The following is a 21161-nucleotide window of genomic DNA, read 5'->3' as shown; positions in this document are numbered from 1 at the left end:
AAAGCCTCAGCAGGTCCCTTGCTTTGGCTCTCAGAACAGCACAGGCTGGAGAAGAATCCTGTCCATCTCCATGGGCCCCAGGGGAGGAGGCTTTAGCCAAGTGGGCCTTTCTCCAAAAGACAGAGACAGCAGACACAAGGCCACCTGACAGCTTAAACCCCACCAGTGTGTAGGGGTCCCAGGGACCCACTCGATAGCCTACGGAATTCACAAAAAGTATTTTATTACTTTTAACAGTATTCACTTTAAAGGAATAAGAGGGTAGCATACAATTTTTACAGACAATATTTAAATGTTGTACACAGTTAACAATAACTTAGGTCACTAATCCAAAATAAAACAAGCCCAAAACATAAAAACAGAAAATACTGCCGATTCTTTTCTTAGGCGGGTACTAGCACAAAATAAGTTACTTTCTGTTGGGGCGCTCTGCAGCAGTGGGCACCGATATTGCACTTGGTTGACTAGTCCGCACAATCGTCTCCCTGGGCTCGGGGCCCCGTGCCGGCTGCTGCACCACTGCCACCACCGCACACAGAATCGAAGCTTGGGACACATTTTTATGTACAGCTGTACCTTGAAGGATCCAGCCGGCTACCGCAGAACAGAAGCCTGGGACCACAGGGCCACTGCCTGCCCACGCCCTGTCCCCCCAGAAACCAAGAGCAGAAGATTGCCCCTTGTCCCCAGTCTCCTGCTAGGGCCGTGGAACCCAAGAACCATTTAAAGAACTGTGAAGCTTGGCCCTGGTTTTGTTTTGTTTTGTTTTGTTTTTTAAGGTTTTATTCTTTTTCATGGTGTGGCTTCTGTGGCGACGTACAACGGACTGGACCCAAAACGAGTTTCAAAGTAAAACCACTCATCAGCGGGTTAAGCTTATGCAGTTTGGTTTTTGATTTGAGTATTTTCTTATTTATCTTAGAGTGGGAGGGGGTTGAGGGGTTTAGCAGAAAAAAAAGGATGTATTTACAGGGGTCCAACTGGCCTAGAGCACAGGCTACAGCTTGGCCCATTTGGGTCACACCAGTTTTGGCCTCTGGAAGCCAGGGGAATGATCTGGGAGACATTTCCCCTTTCCAGAGAATGCTTCCTTCCTGTGACCCAGCCCTGGCCTGGGAATCCGCACAGGACCGCCTGCAATTGTCTCTGCCCTCTGGGGCTGCGTCAGGGCAAGGGCTACCCTCCCGGCAGGCTGGGGAGGAGCAGGCTCAGCCTGAGGACCTGTAAGCTGCCCCCAAGAGCCCTGACTGGTGGCAGTAGGTCCCAAGGAAGGACCCAGAGAACACAAACAGCCCATGCCTCTGTGTCTTCACGTTCTTGTAAGAAATAAGAGCAAAATAAATATTTTTTTGCCTACTCCTTTCTCCTTCAAAAAAAAAAAAAAGAAAAAAAAGTTTCATTTTTCTATCCCTAGTCTCCTCCTCTTGCTATAAATCTGTAAACCTGTCCATTTTGCTCTCCAAACAAACACTGTCCGTGAAAACACTTCTGGGCAGCACCCAGGGCACACACAAGCTGCAGCCCACTTAGAAATATTCACAGTAATGGCGGCACAAGGCTGGGAGTCCTCCAAGGAGAGGTGGCTTCAGCCAGACTAGGCTGGCAGGAGGAAGTGGGTCTCTTGGGATGGGCAGGAGCCAAGAGTACGTTCCACCCATCCGGGGAGTGCCCAGCCTCGCTCTGGTTCTGCCAACCACCCTTGATGTCCATGTCTGTCCAGCCGGAGGCTGTGCCTAGCCCATGGCAGTCACCATGCTGGACGGGTGGGGGTGACCAAAGGAGAGACTGGAGGAGGGGTGGATAGGCGTTGGCGTAGGTAGGATGTGTCCAGAGTGACTAAAAGGTGGGAGGTGTCCCACAGGTGCCATGTGTCCAGCCAGGGCAGCCGCACTGAAGGGGGATGACTTCTCCTGCATGCACTTGGATAGCTCCTCAAAGCATTCGGCTCCTTTCTTGCTCTTCTTGGATTTGCTGGACATCTTCCGATTCCGGGTCTGGATCCCTTCCTTCTTCATGGTCAGTGGCCTGTTAACCTGGGGGCAGCCACAGAGCCCTTAGAAGTTGCCTACTACATGGATCTCTCTGAACTCTCTCCACAGAAACTGTACCTTCAGCCCAGCCCCAGCTCACCAAAGCCCCCTTAAGCCTTCACTGTCAGCTTTTAAAGGAAGAGTGTGTGGTATAACAGCCCACGCGGTTGTTTCCAGACCACCAAATGCCTGCACTGCCTGCTTCCCCAAGCATCCCTAATCTTCTCCTGCCTCCAACTTCTCCTAACATAGACGTACCAGTTCCCTGCCTGCCCTGCCCCCTTCAGTCCCACCTCCAAAGCAGAGGCCTCCTTCTTACAGGACGCCCTTCTGGCACTCTGGGCTGACCAAGCAGGCTGCTGGCTGCGGCTTCCCAAGCCAAGCCAAGCTGGAGATTGTGGCTGAGGCCGCTGGCTGGCCAGGCAGCACAAAGAGCTGAGGTCCCTGGGGAGGGGTGGGGTGCACTCACATTGTGCAGCTTGTAGTAGAGGCCACAGGCGTTGCACACAGGGTCCCCGTTGGCGTTCCGGCGCCATAAGGTGGTGGTTGTCGTCTGACAATTTGCACAACAGGTGCCCGCTCTCCTGGCAGCAGACTAGGAGGGGAGGGGTAGCGTCAGCGGCTGTGTCCCACGCCCCACCTTGACCTCCTCCTGGGCCCTTAGCACCACCCCTAACCCCACCGCTCAACCAGGAGCAGTCGGCCCCACAGGGGAATCAAAGCATCTCAAACCGTGAAATTTTAGAATTTGAGCTGTAAACTAGTGGGGAATCACAGAACTTTGGAGTAAAGAGCTCTTAGGAGCTCTAAAGGATTGTCAACACAGAAGGGGAAAGCAACCACTTCCCCTAACCGCCCAGCAATCTAATTTCCCAGGTGAGGAAACAGGTCCCAAGGAGGCTTTAGTCCCGTTGACCATCCTGAGTTGCTGTCTCCAGTTGCATGCCCTCCTCCCCCACTGTTCCCCTGGAAATCCAGAATCCTGGTGAGTCATGGCTGGGAGGCCGTGGCCGCAAGACCCTGGACTGCCCAGGAGAACCCAGAAAGCCCTGAGGAAGTTTGAGCCAGTATTAAAGTGTGGAGTTGCCCTGCCCTATATAGAATCTAGGAGTCACCAGGAGAGATTTAAATTGAATTTAACTACAGTCTGAAAACACTCAGTTCCTTTTACTGCACCAACAGCATTCCTAGCAATCAATAGTCATACTAGCCAGAGGCTTCGAAAGGACTACGGAGCAAAGACATTTCCACTTCCCTGCCGACCTAGAGCCTGCACCCTGAGAACTCTCACCTGCTGCCTTTACCAAGGCCCTAGTCCCAGCCCCACAGGAAATGCCAGTCAGAGGTGAGGAGAAGAGAGATCTGGTCTCTAGAACAAGGACTGAAAAGGTTGAGGGGGCGGCGCGGGAGGGGCTTTTTCTAGAATACACATCACCCTCTGCCATGCCTTCTGCCTCAGGTAAACAGCAGTGCTCCTGTGTGTTCCTCTACACACACCCCACCTCCACCCAGCAGCCAGTGTGGGGTGGGGGCCCAGTCCAGCTGAGTCCAGAGTGGCCCCGGGCTTGAGCCTGCTCCTGGAGGGGACCTGCTCAGCGCTGGCCTGCCGGGGGCAGGGAGGGTGAATAAGCAGCCTGGAGCTGGAATTCTGACTCAGGGGCCAGCAGCATATCCTCCTTCCACCCCCACCAGTCCGCACCGCCCTCACACTGCTGGAGGGGTGGGGAGAAAGAAAAAAGAAAAAGGGCCCCAAAGCGGGTGAACGATTTAAACTCATAAATCACTTCGCCCTGAAAAAATATATTTATTATTCTTAGCATTTTACACATTATTTGCAGAGTGGAGGGTATTAGAAATTTCAAAACAGCCCAGCGAGAGGCAGGACTGAGTCGAGGTGGCTCTGAAAACTTGCCGGTCCGGAAACAGATACACGAAGTTTCCTTATCTACCGGCTGCAGATGTCCGGATAGGAAACTCCGGCAGGAGATCCGAAAGGACATTTTTTTTAAAAATCACTCAAATGAAAATACACAGTATAGGTGACTCCATGGAAAAATAATAAAGGGCAGGTTTTTTTGGTGGCCGCTGTGTGTTATTTAAATAAGCGAAGGAGACTGTGAGCTGGAAGGCAAGGGAGGGCGGCCAGAGCAGCCACAGGGAAAAGTACTTCATGGCCCTATTTTTAAAAAGAGCGAATAGAAGGCCAGGGCCTGGGGGTGGGCTGCTAGACCCTGAGCTCTGGGAATCCTTCAGCAGTGGGGGCCAGAGGAGGGGGTGCCCGGTGGCTGCGGGGAGTGGGGGGTGCCGGGTGGCTGCAGGACAGGAAATTTGGCAGGAAAGAATCCTCCAGAACGAAGACCGACCTGACTGACCCCCCAAATGATTTTACTGATAAGAGAATTTCAGGTGGCGAAGTCTCTACATTTGAAGTTCTGTTGTTGGATTGTTTTCGTTTTTTTTTTTTTTTCTTTTTTGTTTTGTTTTGTTCTCCTCTTCACGTAACTACCAGCTCTGCCCAGTTGGGTGGCCACTGTGGCCCTGCCCTGCCCTGCCCCGTGATGTGCCCGTCCCTACCAGTCTCCTCTTGGGCTTGATGAGCGGCCGATTCTGTCCATTCATCTTGTGGTAGAGCCCACAGGCATTGCACAGGTAGTGGCCCGTGCCATCCCGTCGCCAGAGAGGGGTGGCTGTGGCCCCGCAGTTGACACACTCCCGGCCTTCTGTAGGGGAACAAGGAGAGACACGAGGCCTGCTTAGCCTCTACACAGAGCCAGAGGATCAAGGTTATGTTAAGTGAGACCCCTGGCAGAAAAAGAGACCCTGGAGGCTCCCATAAAAGAAATCCTGAGTCTTCTGAGGATAAATCCTTGTTTCTGACCCTGCTGAGGAAAAACAACGAGAAACAGCAAGTCCAGGGATTCTCAGAGCCAGCAGCAAGTTACCCGGAAAAGGAACTGAAGGCCAGCTTTAAGGAGCATAGGCTACTGCCGCTTGGCTCGGGCACAGTTGTCCAGGATCAGGATCTGGGGGAGCCTCTATTTCCTCTCACTTCTGCCTCCCCGACTGCGCCAGCGTCTCTTAAGTCTGTTCCTCATCTCTCCCATCCACCCCTCACTGTCTCTGTTCAGGCTAGGGTCAGGAAACTTTTCTATTCTTCCAGTTCGGCTCCCTTTCAGCCAAACCCCTAGAATTCAACGATCAAAGCTGTTTCTAAAATGAAATAAATAAGTTCTTTCACTTTAGGCTAGGTGGCCTTATTTTCTGTTGTTGTTTTTGGCCATCTGGAACTCAAATAAAATACAAAACAAACACGGAAGAAAGGGCATAAAACAGGCCAAGACTTTGCAAAAAAAAAAAAAAAAAGGCAAAGTCACTGGTCTTAGCACAGCAGGAATTAGGGTCAAGCTGGGGCTGAAGTTCAGTGAAGTGAGTGCTTGGTGGCTTGGTACTCAGGAAATTCTTCCTGATTTAGTTGGAACTAAGTCACCAAGAAAAGTTGGTTCCTCAACTCAGAAGTAAACTTTGGAGGCAGGCTTCCCCCTTCCTTGCTAAAAGCTATGGGAAGGAGCCCCAGAGCCATGGGTTATTGCCTGAGGGCCATATGGCTGGACAAACCCAGCTGGATCCAGCAGCAGCTGGCAAAGGGGTGCAGGCACCCGCACAGGTCCCACTCCTACCCTCAGGGAGAAAGACCAGGGTCACTAGGATACAAACAGGCCTTGGGAGTTTTGCTTTGGGGAAATCTCCAAGGAGTTCTGGAGTCGCTGCAATCCTAAAAGTGGATGAGCAGAGTTGGAGAACCAGATTCCTTCAGGGCCTGGATCTCTGCAGTGCCCGCAGCATGCACACACGCTCACAGATACACGTACACATAAGTACACACTGACTCCTTCCCTCACCTACATCCTCCATTCTCCCCCACACCCAGTCACAAGGCTGCTCCGTTTCAGCTGAACATTTGGGGAGGAGACAGGGAATCACATTCTGAGTATTAGCTGATACTTGCCGACCTTGGAGAGGAAGGCATTGAGGAGGGATGAGGAGAGGAGCTGAACATTGGGGTTACAAGGCGCACTGAAGGAAAGGATGAACGTTCTAGGGTTTTCTTCCTCCCCACAGGGAGCTTCAAATGCCTGTGGACTATCAGAGAGGACCGTCAGCCATTCTTAAATCGGGCGCCCTAGCACACACGGCCCTTCTAGCCGACCACAACCCCTTTTACAGAGGCACACCACACCCACAAGCCCTGAAGTCTCACACCGGTCTTTACCTGAGCAGGAGCGAGCCTTGCTTCGCTGCTTAGGGGTGAAGCTGGAGGCTGGGCCACCCAGGAAGCCTCCGGGATGGAAGAGCCCGCTGCCATATTCATGAGCTGAGGCAGGCACATAGGAGGGATAGGTGGGTATTGGGTGGTGTGTTGCAGGCTGGGTGCCCATGGGAGCTAGGCCCGGGCGCAGGGGACTGCCACCTTCCATCTTCATGCTCTCAGACAGTGACACTTGATACTTGACGCCATCCTTGTCCTCACCCCGGGCTACACTACCCCCTGCTGAAGGTGAGGCTGGGGAAGCAGCTCCTGTGGTGCTGGGGTCTGGAGACACTTCTTTGGGTGGCGTGGGTGGGAAGCCGAAGAGATGGGAGCCTGAGTGGGCTGCAGTGGGGGTGAGGGAGGCTACGGAGCTCCCGCTGCCTCCACCGCTCCCACCCGCAGCCCCTGGGTACACAGACAGAGGCCCTCCAGGTGCTCCAGCAGCTGAGGGGTGCAGCGGGGTCTTGGAGAACGGGCTGACGGTCCAGGGGCTGTGGTGATGGGCAGCAGCGGCAGAGAGAGCTGCTTTGCCCCCGTCCAGCCATGGCAAGCCTGGGCTGTGCAACAAGTGTGGTCGGCACATCTGGCCTCCTGTGAGACGGGCTGCAGCAGAGGGAGAGGGGGTGAGGGTGATCAGAGACTTGAGAGCCACGACACAGGCACACAAGATCACAACTCAGGGAGCTACCATCAGCAGCCCCACCCTTTAAAACATCAGAAACGTAACGCATTAGCAACGTCAGTGAAAGGCCGAAGGAAAAGTGACACAGCAACCCCACCAGACAGGGCCCAGAAGGATTCTCTCAAGACAGTTAGAAATGGACTGAAACCCTACGGGCCCCCGACCCTCCCCAAGAAGTCACTGCCTCCACCTTCCTACGCCCGATTTCGTGGCCGCTCAGATTCCTGTGGATCCCACATCCGGGAAGCAGCAACAGGCCGTCCTCCCCTCCAAGGCCTGGCGCGGGCGCCAGGCGTCCAGAAACCCCGGGGGCCAAAGCTCACCATGCGCTGGACTGTAGGAAACGCGCGCGCGCGCGTGGGCTGGGTTGGCGTAGTAGGGGTTGCCCTGCGAGTCGAGGTGGTTGAAGAAGACATCCACCTCGTCCGGAGGCAGCAGCTGTGCCGGCTCCATGTAGTTGTGTGCCAGGCCCGGATGGTGCGAGTCGGGGTGCTGCGCATTCAATACGGCGGGGTGCGCCATCCAGCGAGGCTGCTCAGGCGCCACCTCCATGGTCCACTACTGCGGCTTGGGATCCAGGCGAAGGTGGGGCGACCCTGTATAACAGAGGGGATGTGAGGGACACGGCCGCCTTCGGGCACTCCTATCCCCAAAGTCCACCGGTGTCTTGAGGGCAAAGACGCTCCATCGGAGCTTCACAGAGGACCAGTCCCGGGTGGGAGGAAAGCGCAAGGTTTAAAACGAAAGGAAGTTTAAGGAAGGGGTTCAGTCTCATACGCTCGCAGGGCAACTCGCGTTCCCACAGACACACGCCCATGCACACGAGGTCACACACAGGGATGGGTCCTGATACCGGTGACCCCAAAAAACGCACACGGAACTGAAACCGGGTTCTCACATCATGCCCCTGTCCTCTGTGCATACAAACACGTAAACTCCAACTAAAAGTTAGAGACAATCGCCTAGACATTCACTCTGGGGCACACGCCCCCCACGTTCCCCTAACTCTTAACTTTGACAATGTATACACAAACTAATCCCGACTCCCCGGGCCAGCCCAGAACCGCACACGCAGTTCCTGGGGCTGAAAGCTCCCCCGTGCACTCTCTAGCAGTCAGCAACCTCTTCCCAAAACATAAGAACGTAGTCGCCCACAGGAGATCCTGGTTTGAGCTTCACAGAGATCCCTCCAACCTAGGAGTGCCCCTAAGCCCCCTGAACCTCAAACTTACACTCGCAGCGGCGCGGGAAGGGGAGGGCTCAGCAGTAGAGAGTAAGGGACACCAGGAGAGCCCGGGTACGGCGGGCCCAGCGACAGCGCGTCCCAAGGCTGGCGGATTCACGGGATAGAGGTGGGGGACAGCGCGCGTCTCGGCCTCCGGCCCGCCCGGCTCCGGCCCCTCTGCATCCTCCGGCCGCCCTGGCGCCAGCTGCCGACTCCTGCACAGACATGAAGCGGGGGCCGCGCACGCCTATGAAGCCGGCGCCAGCCAATCAGCGTCGCGCGCCGCCCAGCCTCCGCCCCCCCATTGGCTGCTCCGGCAGATTCGGCCGCTGGACTTCGGGACTGACCCACAAGCTGGCCCCCCTAGGCTGCCTGGCCCCCTCCCAGCGCCCTCCCTGCGGCCTCTGATGCCAACGCCCCCCAGGGGGACCCTCACCGCGGGCAGACCCTGCACCCCTCCTGCAGACGCTCAGGTCCTCTAACCTCTACCCTCCCAGCAACTAGGCACGAACGGGGTCCCTGACTTCCCAGGAGCCGAGACACGCACCTTCTGGGTATCTCTCTGCTGGTACCACAGATTTTTCACTCTCGGGCGGAGACCCACCTCCCCTGCTACGGACCACGGTCAGCCCAAGTCCTACTGACTCCCCAAACCCTCTGTCCTCCTATCAGGGCTGGCTGTGCAAGGGGCTGGTAGGATCGGCTGGACAGCACGAGTCTCGAGATTGGGACCTCTCTAGGGCACCCGAACTTTGGGCACTAGGACACATAAGGCTGTGCTAGACCGATGGTCGCGGTCACACCAGTGGCTCAGGGAGGGGGAAGGGCTCCGGGCGTGGCCTTAGTAGACCACCAGGCTGAACTGCCTGGGGCGAGGCCGTGGAGCAAGGGACTGGCGCCAGCGTCGGCTGGAGGGAGACTCCCGGGCTATTAGCCATATATATTTTTCCTTCTAGGGGTCCCCGAGATGGTCTTTGGGGAGAGGGAAGCAATGTTTTGAGCACTTTGTTCCCAAAGTCACCTGGAATTTTTCCCCACAACACCTCTATTCTGGAGAAGCAGTGAATTCAGTGGCGAGTATACAAACGTAGCTCCCTCCTTGGCTATAGACCGGAGACCTGAACTCCAGAGTCCAGAAAGAGGCTTGAGAGGCCAAGACTTTTAGGGGAATCTAGACAGGTGCGATGGATTGGCCGAGCTTGAAGCCCTCCATCTAGCTCCTCTATCTTTGCAGGGCCTGAGACTCCTAAGGAATAATTCCAGAGGGGTCCCAGGTTGGTCTCGAGCTGGGGGAAGGCTGGGGTCCCCGCCGCCCCCAAGGATGGGGGAGGGGCGGCAGGATTGACAGTCCGTAATTGGGTAACTGGAGGCGGCTTCTCCGGCCCGGCGGCCCCGCCACCGCGACGCCGGGCCCCTGACGTCACCCGATTCGCCAGGAAATGAACTTTTTAATAATCCAAGGAGGGTGGAAAGCCCTCGGTCCCCTCGGCTCGGGGGGCGCCCAGCCAGGCGGGCTCAGCTTCTCGGGCGCGCCCCCGTCACCCCCTCCCAGGTCCTCTGCGGACAGCGCTGAGGGGGCGCGCGCACGGCAGGGCCTCCTCCGGCCTCTGCGACTGGCGTCCATCTGTCTGTCCGAGGCTCTGGAACAGGTAAAGGCCTGGGGCCCGGGGTGCAGAACTCCACTGGACCGGAAACCCGCGCCTCTCCATCCCTGGTTGGGGGGTGGTTCCTGGTGTCCGCTGTGTTCCCGGCGCCTCAGCGCTCCAGAGCCAGCAGGGGCCCAGGAGGCTGGGGAGTCCGCTCCCAGCTGAAGCGGGAGGTCTAGTAAGAGGGATCCAGGGGCTGGAGGGGCTCGAGACCGCAGTGCCTCGGGGTCGGCTGGGCAGGTGGGTGGTCTCAGTGCCCGCCAGACTCGCGCTCCCACTGCGCGGTTCACTTAGGACCCGCTTTCGGGACGGCTTTCTCAGCTTTTCCCAGCCTTTAGCCCATGATTCTTCATTAACGCGCAAGGCGAAATCGCCATAGAGTTTTCAGATTGTTCGATGTCCCTGGAACCTAGCAGGAGAGTCTAAAAGCCTCTCGGCCCCGGGAATAACCCTATTTTCGACAATGGTACCCCATGTGGCCGAATTCCATGACCGTGCAGAGTTCCAGGAGGAGAACGCGGTGCGCAGAGGAAGCTGCCTTGGCCGAGTCGGTGCCACGGCTGGCAAGGCGGGGGTCTCCCAGCACCACCCCTGAGAGCAGGTAATTTCCCTCTTTCCTCCCAAAGTCGCAATTAAAATTATCTCCGTTTGAACGAGATGGGGGTTGCCTTTTCTATGCCAATTGCGGACCGGGCAGCGTCCTGCCTCTCACAGAGGTGAAAGTGGCGAAGCTTGGTGAGTTCCCACTCGAAACGAGAGCCCCAGGGTTTCCCATCCTGCTGGCACAGAGCGGAGTGCAGAAAGGGATTTAATTACTCCGTTCGGCAGCTCAGAAAATCGCCGTGCAGCAATGGCTTAACCGGGTGGTTAAGCGACGCTTGAGCCTGGGCCTCAGGAGACCCGCAACAGCCTAGCCTGCCCACAGACTGGGCAGAGGAGAGGAGAATGGGGGTCCTGCCAGGTCCTTTGAGGACCTAAAGTTGCCTTCTGGAAAGGGCAAGCAACCAGCCAGTTGGGTCGAGCCCCTGCTGAGGTTGGAGTCCCTGCGTCTGATGCGGGACTGCTGAGTTTTCCAGCAGGAACTAACGCGTCTGAAAGGGAAAATTGCAGTCTAGATAGCAGGGCACTGAATTGGCGAATAAAGGGGAGCCTGTACTGATGAACGTGTGTAAACCAAATAGATCCACACAGCCAAGAATCCGCTACTAGGCCAAAAATGGACTGCCACTAAAGTCCAAACAAACACCAGGGAGGGCCGAGACAGTTCCCAGGATGACTTAGATTCGACTTCTCCCAGCCCCACCGTCACCCCCCCCCCCACAACGAAAGCAGATTTATTTCAACTTACAGAGCCCCGCTATGGGGTTCCTAAAACACCTTCAGATGGACACTTGCCTTTTAAAATTTTTGTTGTTGTTAATTTTGGAGTATACCCGGAGTTGTTCTTCTCTGAACTAAACTGTCCTTCCCCTTTCACGGAAACAAGATTTCTCGGAAAACAGAAGGAGCTTGGCTCCCAAGCTAAATTTTCTTACCACCATTTTTGTGTGTGGTGTGTGTGTGTGTGTGTGTGTGTGTGTGTGTGTGTGTGTGTGTGTGTGTGTGTGTGTGAGACCTGGAAGCTTTTATAGGGAGGGGACAGTGCAAGAGGTGCTCCTGCGTGGGAGCTGGGTTCTGTAGATCCAGGCCCTCTTCTGGGTGTGGCCCGGTTCCTGCAAATCAGTCTGGAAAGGAATGGAGTCATATAGGGTCCCAGTTCATGTTGTCCTCCTCTCTTGCCCTTTGTTTAAACTTCGCTCATCCAAGCCGTCCTCTGGGATCACAAGTTTACCCTCTCCTTGCAAGCTAATTCTCTTTTTCCTAAGGTTAGCTAGCTTAGGGCTAGCTTGGGGCTAGCTTAGGGCTGCCTTCCAAACAGAAGTTGCTCACAACCTGGAGGCCTCTAGCCCCATATGGGTCACAAGGTTTGAGGGACACTGGGAAGGAAGTGGAGAAGCTTTGGCCATTCTTGGTCAGGGTCTCCTCTAGGTGGAGGACTCAGATACGTCCATGGAAGCACCCATCAATTCACAGGGGCTCTTAACAGTGCTCCTTGCTCTTTGGGATTCGCTTCCAGCTCCTCAAAATCAGAAGGCTCCCTCTTGCCTAGCATCTGCCATTTTATTCTGAGTCTTTTGGAAATACAGGGACTGGGGACCCATGTCCTAGGTGCCTGGCCTGCTGGTGCCAGGTGCCTTGGTCTCTACGATTTCTGGTTAACTTCTAGCCTCCATACCCCACCCGCAGACAGTCGGGGGCCTGCTCCAACAGCTATGCTTTACGCAGAGGCCTGGGGGTCACCGACTTGACAACTGCTAAATGCATTTCGTTAGATGCAATTTGCTTGTAATTTGTCAACCCGGCTGGGAAACGCTCTCCAGACGCCTGGCAGACACTTTGGCTCTACCTGGTTCCTGGATCCTGTCTGTTTATAAACGAATCCCGATTTGGGTCACAGTGTAGACCCAGAACTCACCCCCAAATGCTCCCGACCTTGGGAGGCAAGTTGTTTTCAAAAACAAACGAATTTCTTTCCTTGTTTTCTGGTAAAGGAGAAGATGCCACACGGGAGGTCCTTCTGAATACAAGACCTTTCCCCTCACCGCTGAGATAAGCTCAAATTCAAGCCCGGCCGCCACCGAATGGTTCAATGCCCAGCGTCCAGACAGGCCCAGAGCGCCGTCTACGCCTATGCACGGCGGATCCCCTAGCCTGCATCGGCCTCGTTCTTATTGAAATCCCACTGAAAAGATTCCGACTCCGACTTGGGCAGGGGAAGACTTCCATACCCTACGCTCTCCCCCACCTGCACCCTCGCCACACAGGATAAAAGGCCGCGGGGCGCTTCGAGCGGGGGGCACAAGCAGGAGCGAGCCGGGTTAAGCCGTGCAAAGCCGGTGCACGGGACTAGCCGGCAGGTGCAGCCAGCGCCCGGGCAGCCCTGCTTGGGCGCATCCGTTGCCGCGACCCGGGGGTGGGGAACCACAGAGACAAAGGCCCCAGCTCTAGGGTGGGAGGGGGGCGCGTCGCAAAGCTCTGGAAAGCCGGGTCTCCAGGTCCAGAGCTCCGGAAAAACGGAAGACAGGAGGCCCCAGGCGGGCCTTTGGGTTTCCGGATGACCTGGGTTTGAGGCACTGGAAGGATTGTGCGATCCGGTTGTTGGGAAGGCCCAGCCTGGGACCGGGAGGCTCGGGACGGCGCGGGCCGAGTGCAGGAACTTACCGACTGCGGCGCGGTGGGCGGCGCCCTCGGGCGGCTACGGCCAGGGCTCAGAAAGGAGGCAGCGGTGTGCGCAGCGTGGCTGGTCGGCCCTCGGGAGCCAGGGCGGCCGCGGCGGTCACCAGTGGGGCCCCGCGGAGCGGAACGCAAGCTAGTCGTGTAGGCGGCCGCTTTTGTCCCCCCAAGACCAGCTATGGTTGAGGTGATCTCAGGCCAGAGAGACCTGAGCAGTGAGCTACCGCCTCGCTGGCCTGGCTACCTCTCTTGATTCTGGCTGCCTCTCGGTTCCCGGCCGCAGAGCGGCAGCTTTTTATTTCGACATCACTTCGAGGGGGAGGGAACGCCGCAGGGGGGCAGGAGGGTGCCCGGGCTCTGCGCCCTGTCTGCCTGGTCCAGCCGCCGGGCTGGCCAGGCTTGGGCCACTAGTCAGTCGAAGCGCGCACACCCTGCAGGCCACTCCCGCCTTCTCTGGGCCACGCAAGCACTTCTCCTCTCAGGGATGTAATCTCAGAAAGCTTGGGATGTCTCTCTTTTGAGACTCTCCCTCACAAGCAAGTACACAGACACCTGCCCCTCCTTTCATACGCGCTGTCGTTCTGTAGATGTCCCTAGACAGGGACTCTCTGGCACACAAACACCGGTGCACATATAGATATAATGTGTACACACACACACACACACACACACACACACACACACACACACACACACACCTCCCGTACTGCCTGCACATTTGGCTATGTGTAGATGTTTTCTCACCTTCTTCCCTACAGACGTCGCCGGTTCCCAACTCAGAAGCCTTTTAGGAATGAAATTTCTGGTGTGTCTTTGGCCCATTCTTGGTGAACCTCTTGCATCAGAAAGAGCCACACAAGGAGAGCAAAAAGCTTGTCCTTAGAAGGGTATTCTGAGGCAGCCCGGTGGCAGTCTACACCCTAAGGAGACACCTGAGCTAGATAGCAATGCGAATCCATTCCTTGTATTACCCTAAACCCCTCTCTGAGAAATTCAAAGAACCCCACAGACTTACTCTGCTCGGAAAGACTTTGCATCCTGGTGTGCTCCATCCAGGGAGTAGGTCTGTCCCTGCAACCACATCCTTGTAGCACCAGATGTTTTGGATCTTTCTGAATCTGTTGCTTTGTGTACGTACCATCTATGCAGCTCAGTTTATGTGACTAGTGGCCTATGTATTCACCACAGGGAGCTAACGGGAATGTTTGCAAAACTTAAGGGTATCCCTAAGCATTTGTATTGGATGGTAGGTCACAGCATGACTGTTATCCGTGTGTGGCCCCACAAGTGCACACAGGAGAGTGTCCGTGGAACTGGGTGTATCTCTCTCTGTGTGTATTTATATATCTTGGAAATAGACCATCATCTTCAAGAATCACGTGATAGACAGCCGGTATCATAAGTATGTCTTAATCAGTGTGATGACTTTGTAGATTTGTGTATTTATCTAAGCATGCATTTGTTTGTCTTTAATAGTCTGGCTATCTGTGTAGCTCTCTGTGTGTATGTGTGTGTGCCCCTGCATATGTGTGAGTGTGTACAAGAGAGATGTTTGCAATGTGTGAGAATACTCACGGACCATTCTATTAATTAATTGAGGCGGGAGGCCAGTGTATCTGAGGCCACACAGTTGTGTGTGTTTATTTTAAAGCAAGGTATGACTGTATCACCATGGCTGGCCTGGAACTCATAATGATCTGCCTGCCTCTGCCTCCTGAGTGCTGGGATTAAAGGTATGTCCTGCCACTCAGGGTTAGCATCTCTTAATGGCAGGTGTTGACATCTAACTTTGAGCTGAAGGTGGATGGGGACAAACACATCCAGGTATGTCTGCATATCTGTTGCTTCCGGTGAAACTGATGTCTGTGGCCATGCTTGAGGGGTGGGCACCTGTGTCCATCCTGGACCTGTGTTTCTGTATCCAGGGTTATACTCTATGTCTGGTGGGGGAGGGGTGTGGAGACAGTATGTGTATCATCCAGGCTCCCCAGCCACCAGCACCTTCCCTAACCATCAGGGCAGGCAGCCAGTGGAGCCCCGGGGTGCCATTTACTCTGGCACTTTCTGTCTGTCTGTGGGAGGGGGAGATGGGCTGATAAGCCTTATCTGCTATTACCAGGGCCATGCTGAATAACCGTTCTAATGAGGCAGCCTCACTGGGACCACCAGCTCCCAGGCCCCGTTCCTATTGGGTAGGGATATAGCCAGCCAGACCTGGAGCATAGAGCCAATCCACCAGAGACCTGGTAGAGCCTGTGCCCCAGAGACTATTATTATTATTATTATTATTATTATTATTATTATTATTATTATTATGTCTGCCTTGTTTCTTAGAGGAAGGGCCTAGGAACTGCAGCCAAGAATAAGTCCTCTCTTTTCCCTGGGCTGGGCTGGTTAGAGAGACAGGAGCCCCTCAATCTGATCCTCTGAAGGCAGGCGGTATGAGGACCAGGCCTTGGGATGGAGTGAATTGGAGTCCCAGTGACAAAGATCGAGAGAGAGAGAGAGAGAGAGAGAGAGAGAGAGAGAGAGAGAGAGAGGGAGAGAGAGAGAGAGACAAGCAGCAGGGGTCCTGAGGGGACAGACTTTTTTTTTTTTTAATGTAGCCACGCTAAGGGGCAGAAGCGCTGGCACGGTGGGCCTGGGGCCTGGGGTACTCAGACTAAAATAAATAATTAGCAAATGTAAGAATGAATCAGAGAGGTGGGCATAAAGACGAAGAAAGTATCAACCAGTGAGAGGCACGGACACCGAGACAGAATCGAGGTGCCAGACTGGAGAGGGACTACAGAAAACAGGTGAGGAGAGCAGGGAGCAAGGAGAGAAGGGCCCAGAGAGGCGTGGGCAGGGGGAAGAACGCAGGCCTGAGGGGAAAGGACGGACCAAAGATGTAGAGACTGAGCCGACCTGGCCGAAGGGAAGCCAGGTCCTTGGAGACCCGGCAAGGCGTGAGCTAAGGCTGGGACCCCAGGCAGGGCACGGATCGCCGGGCGGTGGCGACGGGCAGGGGGGTCTGAGTGGGCCTGAGCCGCTGTCCCGGGTAATTTTTCATCTCGGCCGGCTAATCTTTGTTCCCGGCGAAGATAATGAATAGCCAATCGTTATCTGCCCGGCTCCCGGAGGCTGCCCGAGAATGGGGTTGTACAGGGCTGGGAATTGTTTCCAAAGTGCCGCGGAATAAATGGTGTTTCTTATCTCTGCCTTCCAGATTATCGCAGCCCTTTCAGAGCGCACACAACAAATGCGCCCGCCATCGAATGCAGCATTTACCACCACAGATCCGCGCGCCGATGGGCAGGCTGATAGCGTCCGCGGGGGGCTCGCCGGGGCGAGTGTGCGCCCCGGCTCTGCCTGGTGTGTTTGGAGGAACACGTGGGTATGCCAGCGAGTGGACCCAGAGCGAGCAAGGATGTGAGTGTGCGAGTAAGTGTGCCTCGAGAAAGTTCACGTGTGCGAGACCCTGCGCACACACATGGTGAGTGTTCGTGGCGAGTGCCAGAGAAGAGGCCGGCGAGAGGCAGGCGGGAAAGGATGCTGCACGTGACCTCGTGGGAAGCACGCTGCTAGTGTGTGCAGTGTGCTAGCCGCGTGCACGAGACAATTTACTGTGAGGGCCTACAAGTACCTAGCTTTCGAGGATGCTGTTTGGGGGTGCGGAACAAAGGGGTTCGAAGCCACTCCTGAATGGTATGCGTAGCATTTGCAGGCCGCACTCCATAAGGAGTATTTCTGAAGCTGCTGGGTGGCTGGTAGCTGACGTTTACGCCAGCAGCTCAGGCCTTTGGAACCCGCACGGATCTGTGGACAGTGTGGACGCAGAACAACTAGATGTACAGAACGATGCGCGAAGCTAAGGACCAGTCTTCTCGGGCCTTGACTGAGCCTGTGTTGTGCTACTCTGGGCTGGACATTGGCTGTGAGGATGAGACCGCTGTACGCTCGGTCCGGGAAGTGCTGGAGAGTGACACCCGGCTAGCGGCTGTGGCGTTTGAGAGCGTCCAGGGATCCTGGTGCTGGCTTTGGGGCCCCTCCGCCAAGGCCTTGCAGCTGGGGCAACAGAGCCCAGCCCGCCGCCCGAGGTCCGGGACGTGAGTGACACGCGCCGCCACAAAGGCTGTATTTTTCCAGGCCCGCGCCCCGCCCGCGCGCGATGGTCCCCATGGCGACGCAGATAGCGCGCGGCCATTTTCCTATCTCCCCGGAGTCTATTATACAGCGGGATTAGCTCATCTCCAGGCAGGTCAAACCCAAAGTCACACAACCTGCGGCGTGAGCCCCGCCTCCGGCCGCTCCTCCCCCGCCGCCAGAGCGGGCGACCCCCGCGGCTGGCTGGCCGGTGCGCGGGTTCAGAGCGCCACCTGGCGGCCGCGCGTTCTCAGGCCCGCTGCGTGAGAGGCAGCAGGTGCCCAAGGCGTTGGCTTTGTGTGGTTGCTTGGGCGACTCCAAGGGAAAGGCTGGCTGGCACACAGTAGGTGCCCCACAACCGCTGCTGGAAGGATGGACGGGCAGGAAACTAGACAGGGACTGACTGCCAAAGGCCACCGCATGTTGGTAACAAAAACCCATTCTACTGAGTGAAGAAAAGCCAATCTCCTTTGCAACCGTGGTAGCAGCCTTGCTGATCCCCAGGTCCAGTTTCCTTCCTCCTCCTTTCAGGGACAGTGGCCTTGAAGTTCTTTGGAGTCTCTGGACAGGAACCCCTTTTCCCTCCGGTCTACTGGTCTCTCCACTGGGCAAAGTCTGCCTATGGTCAAATGTCACCCATTAGAAGGTAATTAATTACCTTCTCCTCTCTCCTATTCCCTCTATCCTATGGTCAATTTCACAGTTTCTAGTGAATTCTCTAATAACATTTGCTTGTTCAGGGATCTGTGATGTTCAGGTTACAAAGCTTTCCTTGCGTCTTTGAACCTGGGATACTCACTGGCTGTGAGGTACAAGAGTTACTTAGCAACCACTCCTGCCTCCAGGACCTGACCCCACCTGCCTGCCTGATCTGAATGGGAGGGAGCTACATGGCCCCTCCCTTCTATGCCTCTGCTGAGGTGAATTCACCCCATCTTGCTCTCCTAGAGCAGATCCTGGGTAGCAGTGCTACTGGTGGTGGTGGTGGAGGTGCTTGAACCACAGGAAACCTTATGATTTAGGTTAACTAGAGCAGTCCTGGCCTTGGTGGTCCATTGATGACTATGGAGCTGGGACACTGCCAAAAGGAACTTAAGCAGGCTCCATCCTGGGTTTGGGGGAGGGGGTTGGGAATAGCTCTGAACAGGAGTTCTGAGAGTCACCTTCAAGTTCTAGCAGCTTCCTCAGCACTGTCCTGGAAAAGGAGCTGGGACCTCCGGGTCCACAGACCATAGACCTCCCCCTCCCACATGGTCCACACACCCTATCAGCATAGCAACTTTTTTTTTTTTTGGTTCTTTTTTTCGGAGCTGGGGACCGAACCCAGGGCCTTGCGCTTCCTAGGCAAGCGCTCTACCACTGAGCTAAATCCCCAACCCCAGCATGGCAACTTTTTTATGCCAGTCTCTTTCCCACTCTGAGCCTCTGGTTCTGCCTCTGAACTCCTCCATCCAGGAACAGGGACTGTGGGGCAAGCTTGCCTTTAAACAGCATATTGTGAGCCTGACTTGTCAAGTTGGCAGCCAAAGTCTCCAGCCTGTACCACGTCCAACGTCCGCCAGCACTAGGAGTGGAAGATCTCATGTACAGAATCTCATTTCTTGCTTCCCATGAAACACTTCGAGACCCCACTTTGTGCCTGAGTTCTTGCATGGTGAAGAAAGGCTGGAGTGTTGCAGGGGCCCCTTGAGCACCTGAATCCAACCCACAGCCCAGTCCTTAGATCAGGGATGTGGCCCTCACTGGGACACTGAGTACCAGTGGCTGGGGTAGTTTTACCTTCCCTTCTAGCACTGGGGACTTCTGGCTTGCTTCTCCCTGTAGGACCAGTAAACCACTTGGCAATTACTAGTCAATGATTTAAAGCAATCAACACTTAAGGGGGCACACAGAGCCATACTATAAAGGTCCTCAGTGGTGCATACTGAACTGTGCCCAGTGTAGTGAAAAGTCAGGTCTGACTCATCACAAAGATCAATGCGTCGTCAGATTGTGTAAAGACCATTGGTGGCATGTTTTCTAATATCCAGGTCTTCCTCTGAACAACAGGAGCCACTAAGAGGAACATGGATATCACCACTGTGTGTAGCATCCAGAGAGTGGCCATCAGTAGGCCCAGCCACAGCCACAGCCATAAGGGGGTCTGAGAGAGGTGTTTACAAGAATTTAGGAACACGCCATATAAAGAGGGTTGACCGGGCCAGCAAGATGCCTTAGTGGATACAGACTTGCCACCAAGCCTGACCTGAATTCAATCCCTAGGACCCACATAGTGGAAGGAGAGAACCAACTTCAGCAAGTTGTCTTTTGGCCCTGACCCTGCCTTCCCCATAAATAAATGCAAAATAATGTCAACAAACTAATAGAAAACACAGTAGGAAAATTCACGAAGGGAATAGAGAGAAGATTCATTGAAAAGTAATGTCTCCTAATAAATCAAAATATGCAATGTCTAATCTTTTTTCATTAATTCAGTTCCATCTATATTAAATATTCTTCCCCCAACCCTCCTCGCCCCCCTGTGTGTGTGTGTGTGTGTGTGTGTGTGTGTGTGTGTGTGTGTGTGTGTGTTGTGAGACATGCTGGGCATGGAACTTAGGATCCAGGGATGATCTCCGGGCCAAGCCAGCCTAAGGACCATATTCTGAAATATAAATTACTGCCCTCCGAGTTAGGATTCATGGGTAGTAGTGGTGCACATTTTAAATCCCAGAATGTGGGAGAGGCAGAGGCAGAGGCAGGGGCAGGGGCAGGGGCAGGGGCAGGGGCAGGGGCAGGGGCAGGGGCAGGGGCAGGGGCAGGGGCAGAGGCAGAGGCAGAGGCAGAGGCAGAGGCAGAAGCAGGTGAATCTCTGAGTTCTGGGGCAGCGTTGTTTACAGAGTGAGTTCCAGAAAAACTAAAACTAAAATAAAGAATGAGAAAAGGAGAAGTCCTCTTCCTCCTCTTCTTCCTCTTCCTCTTCCTTCTCTTCCTCCTCTCTGGGCTGACAGGCTTTGGTCGTGAGGGGTCCATTTATATTTTGGAAATTGCTCAGCCATGTTGGAAATGGAATGGACTTGAGATGGCAGCATGGGGACAGAGGGGTAACCGGAGGATGGTAAGATGAGTCCAGAGTTCCACCTTGAGGTCATATCCTGACCTCTCCCATCTGCATATCTGTTCCTTGTTGCTATCTTCTCCTGCTCAGATCACCATAGCAACCTTCTCTCTGGACATCGAAGCCAGGGTCCTATGGGAACCGCCTCCTCTTCTCTGCTAGGAGAAGCCCCCAAAACTGGTTCTTTGTTACCCATCCAGCCACTGAGCTGTCCTCCTGGTTCCCTCGTACAGTTCTGCCCTCTCCTCGGGTGTTAGGTGTTACCTCCCCAGGCCATTTTTAGCTTCATTGGGAGGGGAGGGTGTAGCAGGGATCAGGAGGGCCCTAGAATTGCAGCGTCCAGGCGGGCCACTTCACAGAACTTCTCCAGGATTCCCCAAGGGCACAGGAACTTGCAGCTGGTGACCAGACCAGAAAAAGACCAACAAACATCCAAGGTCCAGTGTAGGGCCAAAGGCCAGCTGTGGGCACGGTTAGGCCACCTGAAGACTGGGGTGCCCGACTGGATGTTGTGGCCACACAGGTGTTCCTTCTCGGACCCCACATCCACTCAGTGCTGAGCACCCGTGTCTCCAGAGCCTGGCCAATTGGAATGTTCTGGAGTGAGATGCATTGGCTCACAGTGGGTATATAATTTAGATCTAAGAGAAACACTCATCTCCCCCCCATCCAGGATTCATCCTTTTGGTCAGACAAAACCTAGCTGCTGGTACCCTCTTTGTGCCACACAAAAGCCTGCTGAGAGCAGAAAATGGAGACAGAGAAATTTCTACA

At 55.0% G+C, this 21161-nt stretch overlaps 1 protein-coding gene and 1 long non-coding RNA gene across 5 annotated transcripts; one reads left to right on the top strand and one right to left on the bottom strand.

The window, feature by feature from the left end:
• Nucleotides 1-206: 206 nt before the first annotated feature.
• On the bottom strand, nucleotides 207-13764 carry Gata2 (GATA binding protein 2). 3 transcript variants are annotated; one of them, XM_039107091.2, is made up of 7 exons: nucleotides 13154-13764; nucleotides 8254-8461; nucleotides 7345-7617; nucleotides 6301-6942; nucleotides 4605-4750; nucleotides 2500-2625; nucleotides 207-2033 (listed from the first exon to the last, which is right to left on the bottom strand). In XM_039107091.2, the coding sequence occupies exons 3-7, from the start codon at nucleotides 7571-7573 to the stop codon at nucleotides 1734-1736; spliced, it is 1443 nt and encodes a 480-aa protein (XP_038963019.1). In that variant the 5' UTR covers nucleotides 7574-7617; nucleotides 8254-8461; nucleotides 13154-13764; the 3' UTR covers nucleotides 207-1733. The 3 variants fall into 3 exon arrangements, with proteins under 3 accessions (XP_038963019.1, XP_017447969.1, NP_254277.1); NM_033442.1 differs by lacking the exon at nucleotides 13154-13764 and adding an exon at nucleotides 8794-8984 and having other exon boundaries at nucleotides 209-2033; XM_017592480.3 differs by lacking the exon at nucleotides 8254-8461.
• Nucleotides 9756-19746, top strand: LOC120102333 (uncharacterized). Of its 2 annotated transcripts, XR_005503709.2 has the most exons (3): nucleotides 9756-9895; nucleotides 10393-10493; nucleotides 12484-19746. It is a non-coding gene; the product is annotated as an uncharacterized LOC120102333 (long non-coding RNA). The 2 variants fall into 2 exon arrangements; XR_005503708.2 differs by lacking the exon at nucleotides 9756-9895 and having other exon boundaries at nucleotides 10355-10493.
• The last annotated feature ends 1415 nt before the right edge of the window (nucleotides 19747-21161 follow it).

Source organism: Rattus norvegicus, chromosome 4, assembly GCF_036323735.1.
Source record: "Rattus norvegicus strain BN/NHsdMcwi chromosome 4, GRCr8, whole genome shotgun sequence".
Lineage (NCBI taxonomy): Eukaryota > Metazoa > Chordata > Mammalia > Rodentia > Muridae > Rattus > Rattus norvegicus.
This window is presented reverse-complemented; position numbering and strand designations above follow the sequence as displayed.

Bases quoted from the DNA above. Each gene is read 5' to 3' on its own strand.
- Gata2 (XM_039107091.2), bottom strand. From the start codon at position 7,573: ATGGAGGTGGCGCCTGAGCAGCCTCGCTGGATGGCGCACCCCGCCGTA. The intron at 2,626-4,604 runs GTAGGGACGGGC...CTCCCCTCCTAG, and splicing joins TCAAGCCCAAGAGGAGACTG to TCTGCTGCCAGGAGAGCGGG. The intron at 2,034-2,499 runs GTGAGTGCACCC...GGCTGCCCCCAG, and splicing joins TCTACTACAAGCTGCACAAT to GTTAACAGGCCACTGACCAT.